The 9,128-nt window shown below is 45.0% G+C and overlaps 1 protein-coding gene across 1 annotated transcript; it reads right to left on the bottom strand.

Moving 5' to 3' along the window:
• Positions 1-8,128: 8,128 nt before the first annotated feature.
• LOC130994225 (uncharacterized) lies at positions 8,129-8,851 on the bottom strand. The gene has a single exon (XM_057919262.1). The coding sequence runs from the start codon at positions 8,849-8,851 to the stop codon at positions 8,129-8,131; it is 723 nt and encodes a 240-aa protein (XP_057775245.1).
• Between the last annotated feature and the right edge of the window lie 277 nt (positions 8,852-9,128).

Raw genomic sequence — 9,128 nt, 5'->3', positions numbered from 1 at the left:
GGGCTCCTGTAAGTTGCCCAACTGTAGTCTCGAGACGCTTGATGGTAGCACTCTGAGACTCCATGTTCTGTTTGGTCATCTCCATGAAAGACTGCATGGTGTCCTCGAGAGACGGCTTCTGTGATTGAGCTTGCTTCTGAAACTGTTGGGGAGCATTCTGGTATTGCTGCTGCTGCTGCTGCTGAAAATTCCTTTGTTGTATAGGAAACTGTTGATACTGCTGATACTGCGGGGGCTGCTGTTGCTGATAAGCTTGAGTGTAGTTCTGCTGCTGAGCTCTCCAACCCGAGTTGGAATTTTGTTGCCCTTGATTAAACACGGGCCTCTGTTCAAATTGAGGCCTCCCCGGATAGCTCTGAGCAGCATAGACCTCTGCTTCTCCTTCAGGTGTGCATTCCCCCATGCGATGGCACGCGTTGGTTCCATGACCAAAATCGCCACATATGCCACATCCTTCTGCTGGTGGCGCATGAACTGGTGGAGCCTTCACCTGGTTCATCGTGAGGTGTTGTACTTGCCTCATCAGGTCCGCTACTTGCTTCTGAAGCTCATTGTTGGGAGCTACTGCATTGGCTTCAACCCTCCTTCCTCTAACTGATTTCTGTTGAGAACTCGCGGCAAGTGTTTCGAAAATCCCTTTGAGCTCATCAGCTGTCTTCCGGGCAATGTTGCCCCCTGCTGTACTGTCCACCATAAACTGTGCCGTCTGAATCAACCCGTCATAGAAGAACTGCATCAACATGACGGGTGTTAACTGGTGCTGTGGGCACTGGCGGAGGAGCTCTTGGAATCTCTCCCAAGCCTCGTGGAAAGGCTCGTCAGCTCCTTGCATGAAGTTCATTATTTGGCTCCTAATCTCTTGAGTCTTGTGATTAGGGTAGTACTTGAGCATGAACTTCTCACTTGCCTCTCCCCATGTGGTGATGGAGTTCGGCGGCAAGGACAATAACCACGTTCTCGCCCGGTCCTTGAGTGCATAAGGTAAGCACTTGAGTCTCAACTGATCCTCGGTGAGCTCCAGCAGTGGGAAGGTCTGCACTTGGGTGCAGAAATCACGGATGAACTGCAAGGCGTCCTCACTGGGCATCCCGTGAAAGAGCGGCAGCAGGTTTGAGTCGTTGGGTTTCAGATTATAATTCCGGACCGCCGTGGGAAGCACTATCGCTGAAGTGCTAGTGTTCCCAATAACCGGCCTGGAGAAATCTCCCATGTACTGTACATTCTGCTCCGCCATGGTTTCTTGGTCAAGCTTTGGCCGAGCTTCTTCTTCTCCTTCAGAGTGCACTGAAAGTGTCTCCTCAAAGGCTTCCAGAATGGGATTGGAAGCAATTCTCTCTTCACACTTTTCCTCTCGAAACTGTGATTCCCCAAAACTTCTCGAACTGGACTCGGACTCCTTCTCCAGGCTTGAAAGAACCTCCCGAGGTCGATGAATGTTGTCGTAGTAAGGTGCAAGCTTTCTTTTCAAGCTTCTGCGTCCTTGCATACACAACACGAACAAACAAATCAAACGCACCGGAGGGAGAAAATAACCGAGTTAAAAGAAATAAACAAAAATAAACACGGAAAATAATGCAACACAATCAAATGCCTAAAGCCTTCCCCGGCAACGGCGCCAAAATTTGACTCATCCTAAAAACACCTAGCGGATTGACTCGCAATCGTACGAGGTCGTCCTAGTGTAATAAGCTAACCCAAGTCGTCTCTCAAGGAAGGCTAAACAGGGCTTTGATCATGCTACGCACAGAAAACATGAAATAAACCTAAACACTCTAATCAGAAGTTTGGGTCTGACACTTTCTCTCCGATTAACTAATGCGTAATTAAAATAAAGCATATAAAGTTAACTAGGCAAAAGATATAAAGCCAATAAGAATGCAAGAAGGCAAACAAAGCTAGGGTTCTAAACTAGCAATCTAGAAAGCAATCATCAATTCAACACCATAAACAACGATTATCTAGGCGAAATAACATATTAACATTTGATCAAATGAATGTTAAGCAAACACACACAATCAAAGAGAATTTCACAAGCAACTCAACGACGAACTAACTAGAACATGGCATTTGAACATTAACGAAATCAACTAGAGTTTCCAACTCCAACACTAAACCAAACGATCATAAACTTGTAAACATCAAAGATTAATAACTACCTAGGCAAGAAACTCAATCAAGCATAAGATTCGAATGCAAGAAAATCTTAATCTCCATAAAAGAAATCTCTAAATATTCATCAACAAGAAAGGAAAAGGGTAAACAATAGCAACAAACTACGAATCACGTAGATTATCTAAACTCTACAACAATCATCTCTAATCCTTACATCCATCAAAAGTATAAAACAAGGATTCAATTAACCAAAGAATTCATATAATCAAGATTATCTAAACTCAACAATAATAATCTCCAATCATCACATTCATCAAAGACAAGAAACAAAAACTCAAATAACCAAAGGATTCATAAAACAAAGAGAATCAAAGGAGTTCTTACAAAACGTAGCAATCCAAGGAAATCCAATCGGATGAAATGTTAATTGACATCCAAAGCAATCCAATGAATCCAAGATCGAAAGTAATTGTTTTGAAACTCTAAAAACCCAAAGAAAATGGTGGAAATCGCCCCTAGAGGTTGCTGGGTTCGAAAGTGATAAAGTAAAACCCTAGAAAGGGGTTTTTAATCGAAAAATCGTACTGTCGGATCTGCACAGAGGCGGCCGCCGCCGTGTAACGGCGCCGCCGTGAGGGCCTTTCGCAGAATGGGCACGGCGGCCGCCGTCCCACGGCGCCCGCCGTCTACTGCAATGCGCAGCGGTTTTGTTTTGGCCTGTTCTCCCTCGTTTCAAGTCGGATTTTGGATCCGTTTTCGCCTACGAACTCGTATCGAGACAAACTTCGATTCTTATTCAAACCAATCAACTAAATTCTGACTTTATTTTTGTCCACATATCAATCAATTTGAGCACAAAATCCTGAGACCACAAAATTAGCACAAAAGCTCAAATCATTCAACTCTTAAGTGAAAGAGACCAAAATAAAAGTCAATATAAGACGTAAATACCCAGAGATTCATCACAAAATAGGGCTAAACAGTCATCTCCATATTTTGCTTGCTAATCTCCATAAAAGCTTGCAACGTATCTTCAAGTGATGACTTCTGGGGCTGAGCATGTTGCTGCGAAGGCTGAAAATTCCCTTGCTGTTGATACCTCGGTGGATATTGTTGGGGAAAATTTTGTTGCGGTGGGCAGGGCTGCTGACCTCTCCATCCATTATTGACGTTCTGCCCTTGATTATACTTCTGCGGTCTGCTCTACCCTTGGTTATAGCTCTGTCCTTGATTATAGCCTTGCCCTTGATTGTAGTGTTGCACGAATCCAGGTCTGCTCTGCATTTGATTATAGCTCTGAAATCCTTGTGCCGCATAGACCTCAGCTTGTCCTTCCGGAGTAAATTCTCCCATTCGATGAGACTCATGGGCTCCATGGCTGACATCTCCACAAATACCACACGGCTCTACGTACTGCATGGCTGGATTCGGCGAAGTTGAACTCTGAACTGGAGAATTTTCCATCTTGCCCATCTTGAGATGCTCCACTTGTCTCACAAGATCCGCTACTTGCTTCTGCAGCTCAAACTGATTTGTCACCGCGCTGGCATCAACTCTTCTTCCACGGACAGATTTCTGTTGGGAGCTTTCGGCCAATGTCTTGAAGATCTCTTTCAGGTCTGCCGCTGTCTTCCGAGCTATGTTTCCTCCTGCTGTGCTATCCACCATAAATTGAGCAGTTTCTACTAACCCATCGTAGAAAAACTGCATCAACATCACATTAGTGAATTGATGTTGAGGACATTGGCGGAGGAGTTCTTCATATCTCTCCCAAGCTTCGTGTAAAGGCTCGTCCGCTCCTTGGGTGAACTCCATTATTTTTGTTCTCAGCTCCTGTGTCTTGTGACTTGGGTAGTATTTCAGCATGAACTTTTCACAAGCATCTCCCCACGTAGTGATAGAGTTGGGCGGCAGAGATAGCATCCACGTCCTCGCCCGATCTTTAAGTGCATAAGGGAAGCACTTGAGCTTGAGTTGATCCTCCGTAAGAGTAAGTAGAGGGATTGTTTGCACTTGTGTGCAAAAATCCCGGATGAATTGCAGCGCATCCTCGCTTGGCATCCCGTGGAACACCGGCAGCAGATTCGAATCATTAGGTTTGAGATTGTAGTTTCTCACAGCAGCGGGGAGCACGATTGCCGACGTGTTTGTATCTCCAATCACCGGCCTGGTGAAGTCTTCCATGTACTCCATGTGTTGAGCCATGACTTCTTTTTCCTCGTGTAAATCCTGCTCAGTGTGAAAATTGGCGGAGCTGGCCTTTTCCTCCTTAGTGTGTTCTGCCGTGGCTGTGGTCTGCTCTGGCTGGTCAGAGCTGGATGCCTCCTCTACTACGGTTTGCTCTGGAACGTCAAGATCGGAGTCAGAGCTGGAATTGGCGAGGCTTGCAGCGCTATCCTCGGAATCAGAGTCAGAGTATAATGCGTCTGCTCTAGTACGTGTTCGAGTGTTATCCAGCGGGGACGTTAATTTTCTTTTCAGACTACGGCGTCCCTGCATACACAACACTTAACACACGGGTGAAACGCACCGGGTGGAAAGAAAAGAAAAGTAAAAACAAAAACGTAAAAACTGGAAATTAAATAAAGCAAATAAAACGACACAACTAAAACGCCTAAAACTTTCCCCGGCAACGGCGCCAAAATTTGACTCAACCTAGAACACCTCTAGTTTGACTTGCAATAGAACAAGGAAATCCTAGTGATGGTAAGTTGACCCAGTGTTATCTCTCAAGGAAAGTCTTTAAGGGCTTTTAGTAGTATCGCAGGAAAAACAATAAAGAAAGCAGTAAAGAGATTGATTATTAAACTAAAACTTAGAATTAAAAACTTAAGTAAAAACCGAATTGTAAAACTAAGCTAGGCGAATTGAACTATTAAACCCTAGACAAGATTTTAAAGAACTTAAATTAAACCTACTTATGAAAGTAAATACTTGTAAAAGTAAAGACTTCTAATCTAGGCATAAACTAAAGTGCATAATTTAAATTGAATAATTAAGAAGAAAACATAAACATGAATGAAAAACGTAAACATGATTAAACAGAAATAAATTAAATTAAATACGAAATACCGTAAAATCCTTGAACGTGTAATCGTGTCACGCAATCACAATCCAAGAAACTAAACTAAAAACGAAATTGAAATCTAACTTAGAACAATAAAAACTTGAAACTATGAAAGTAAGTAAATTCCTAAGCTTCGGATGCCAACAGATTGCAAAGATGGCGTCTAAAACTAGGGCAAGGGATTGATTATTACAATGAAAAGTATGGCCCTATTTATAGACTTCAATTCCCTATGGATCACCATGGAAGTTGCCATGCAAAGAAGAATTCTAAAGGCAATAGAATCGTGCAAAATAAGGCAACTTCCAGCTGCAATGCGCGCTCTGGGAACACTCCTACTCTGGTGGAATTCGGGGCTCTCGCCAGCGAAATGGCTTCCGCTCTGGCATTCGCCAGAGGAATGGGTCTCCAGCGGAATCGCTTCCTCTCTGGCATTCGCCAGAGGAACGGTGAGTTCTCTGCTATCGAGCGCTGGACTTTACTTCTCTGATGCTGGCGCTTCTCGGCAGAGGAATAGGTGATTCTTCTGCTCTGGCTTCTCGATTCCTCTGACTTTTGACTCCTCTGGCTAGAGACTTCTCTGACTAGTGACTCCTCTGGCTGGTGACTCCTTTGGCTGGTGACTCCTCTGGCATTTTGATTCCTCTGGCCTGACTTCTCTGGCCTTACTTCCGCGCGGGGTTTTAGCTCTGGCGCGGCCTTCTCGGTTCTGGCACGGGGGCTTTGCCTCTCTTCCATGCTAGAGTGTGCACAAACACACGATTCTTAGCCCAAATTCTCCAAGATTTGCACTCTTCATCTCGAAAACCTAAATCTTCTGCAAAGCATAAAATAGACCATAAAACGCACCAATTTCCAGAAGATTTAACTTAAAATAAGCACATGCAAACCCCTAAAATTAGAACAATTAGGCATAAATCAGTTGTCGTGAAGCATATGCTATTACTTTTCCTTCTTGCATAAGCACGCATCCTAGACCATTCTTCGACGCGTCCGTGTAAACAGCATACTCCTTATCTGCCTTGGGTACGGATAACACCGGGGCAGTGGTGAGTCTCTTTTTCAGCTCCTGAAAACTTCGTTCACAATCATCCGTCCACTCAAACTTAACTTCCTTCTTTAGCAAGTGCGTCAATGTCTTGGCAATTTTTGAAAAGCCCTCAATAAATCGTCGATAATAACCTGCCAATCCTAGGAAACTTCGGATCTCATGTGGCGTAGTCGGCGATCTCCACTCTTGTACTGCTTTTACTTTCGCCGGATCTACCTCAATCCCTCTCGCCGAAACGATATGGCCGAGAAAATTTACTTCTCCGAGCCAAAACTCGCATTTGCTGAACTTAGCATAAAGCTTTTCAGCTCGCAGTCTCTCCAAAACAATCCTCAGATGCTCCTCATGCTCTTGTTTACTCCTTGAGTAAATCAAGATATCGTCTATGAACACTAACACGAACTTATCCAAGTATTCGTGGAAGACTCTGTTCATAAGATCCATAAATACTGCAGGGGCATTCGTTAGTCCGAAAGGCATAACTGTGAACTCATAATGTCCATATCTCGTGCGAAAAGCTGTCTTCGGAATGTCATCTGCTCGTACCTTCAATTGATGATATCCCGTTCTCAAATCGATTTTTGAAAACGTGCATGCTCCTTGAAGTTGGTCGAATAAATCGTCGATCCGGGGCAACGGATATTTATTCTTCAACGTTACTTTGTTTAGCTCTCGGTAGTCGATACACAACCTCAGGCTGCCATCTTTCTTCTTGACAAAAAGGACCGGCGCTCCCCACGGGGAAACACTAGGTCGAATGAAACCCATGTCTAGGAGCTCTTGGAGTTGCAGCTTCAATTCTTGCAACTCTGCAGGGGCCATCCTGTATGGCGCTTTCGACATCGGTGCGACTCCAGGTTCGAGATCTATCGTAAACTCGAGCTGTCGATCAGGTGGTAAACCTGGCAAAGTTTCAGGGAAAACATCTTTGTACTCTTGCACTATTGGTACGTCATCAATATCCGCTTGGGATTCTTCCTTCTGGTTCAAATACACAACATATGCAGCGTGTCCTTCCTTCGTAAAAGCTTCTTGGCTCGCAAAGCCGAGATAATCGGCGTCTTCTTCCATTTTCCTTCAATGCCAATGAAGGCAGTAGGCTCTTGGCCAGGTGGCTGGAATGATATTTGTCTCTCCTTGCATTGTATCTTTGCATGGTTCTCTTCCAACCAGTCCATTCCCAAAATTATATCTAAGTGCCACATAGGCATCACCCTCAGATTCTTAGCCTCGAGCTTCAACGTTCCTAATTCAAATTCTACGTTAGGACAAACGTGTGACACCGTAGTAGTTCTGCCTATAGGTGTAGTCACTTTCAGACATTGTGGAGCAGACTCTACTTTCAGTTCTAAAGTATCTACACACGTGTGAGAGATAAAAGAATGTGACGCTCCAGTGTCGAACAAAACTACTATGGATACGCCTTTCATCTCGCCTATACCTGTCAAATTTCCCCGATTCTGGTCTTGAGCTTTCTGATTGATCGCGAACATTCGTTGATGATGTTGCTGTTGATTCGCCTGCGGCCCAGTTGGTTGTCTTCCCGGCTGCTGTTGTCGGTGCATTGGCTGCTGGCGTACTGGCTGTGGTAGCGGTAGGACTCCTTCCATGGCCTTGAGCTGCGGCTGGAACGGTCTCTGTCTTCCACCGGTTCCACTTTGCTGTCGGTTCGGGCATTGGTTGGAGTAATGCCCGATTCTGCCACAGGTGAAGCAGCTGTTCGTTCCCATTCTGCATTCTCCCAAATGTAACTTATTGCATTTGGGGCAGGGAGGTACTCCTCTTGGTCCTTGTGCTGCTGCCGCTGGGGCTGCATACTGTCGTTTCTCTTTGCCTTGAGAAAAAGGTGGCGCATTTTGACCTTGCCACGGCTTCTCGGGACCTTGGTTTCTCTCGTCCTACTTCCTTTTTCCCTTCTGCCCTTGTCCATGAAAGGTTTGACTCTCCGATTGAACATTCGGGTTTGAAAGGGGGACAGAGGGTTGATTCGTCTTCTCTGGCTGCATTGCCAGCTCCATGTCTAGTGCTCTGTTCAGTGCTTCGGCATACGTGAGTGCGCTCTGACTTGCTAAGACAACTCGAAATTCTTGCTTTAAACCGGCACAGAACAACTCTGACATCTTTTCATCCGTATCCACTCGATATGGTGTATATCGAGCCAAGTCACAGAAACAACGGTCATATTCAGCTACTGTTTTATTTCCTTGCTTCAGACTCGCAAACTCCATTTCTTTCCTTCTGCGATAGCTACGCGGTATATATTTCTCGCAGAGAGCTGTTTTGAATTGCTCCCACGTAAGCTCATCTATTTGCTCTGGGGTCAAAGTCTTCTGTTTGGCCTCCCACCAAAAATCTGCGGACCCCTTCAGCTGGTAAGTCATGCACATAAGGCGCTCAGCATCATTGCATCTAAGGAACCTAAAGATCCTTTCCATACTTCTGATCCATTCTTCTGTTTCAGCGGGGTCTCCGGCTCCACTGAAAGTAGGTGGATTTTGTCGGAGGAAGAGCTCTTCTACTCTCCTCTCTTGCTGTGGAGGAGGTGGAGGTGGTGGCGTAGGGTCTCTCTGTTCTTCCTCCTCCTCTTCTACTCGATTCCGATTTTGCCTTCTCGGGGGCATACTATAAGGAAAGGAAAATTCGCATCAACCTCAGAAACAAACTCTCTATGCTACAGTGCAGAGCAGAGAAACGATTTATATAAAAAGTCAGAGGGGGCATGGTCCATCAGAGGAAACATCATATCAGAGCAGAGGAATCCCTCCTCAGCGGAATCAATCATCAGCGGAATCGTTCAACAGCGGGATCACTAGTCAGTGCAGCGAAATCAAAAAGTCAGAGGAACGGTCTCGCCAGAGGAAATTACTTTTCCAGCGAAGTCTTTTCGCCAGTGGACTT

The sequence above is a fragment of the Salvia miltiorrhiza genome, chromosome 7, assembly GCF_028751815.1.
Source record: "Salvia miltiorrhiza cultivar Shanhuang (shh) chromosome 7, IMPLAD_Smil_shh, whole genome shotgun sequence".
In the NCBI taxonomy this organism is placed as follows: domain Eukaryota; kingdom Viridiplantae; phylum Streptophyta; class Magnoliopsida; order Lamiales; family Lamiaceae; genus Salvia; species Salvia miltiorrhiza.
Note: the sequence above shows the minus strand (reverse complement) of the source record. Positions and strands in the feature narration are given on the sequence as shown.

Coding starts and splice junctions, on each gene's coding strand:
- LOC130994225 (XM_057919262.1), bottom strand. CDS start 8,851: ATGCCCCCGAGAAGGCAAAATCGGAATCGAGTAGAAGAGGAGGAGGAA.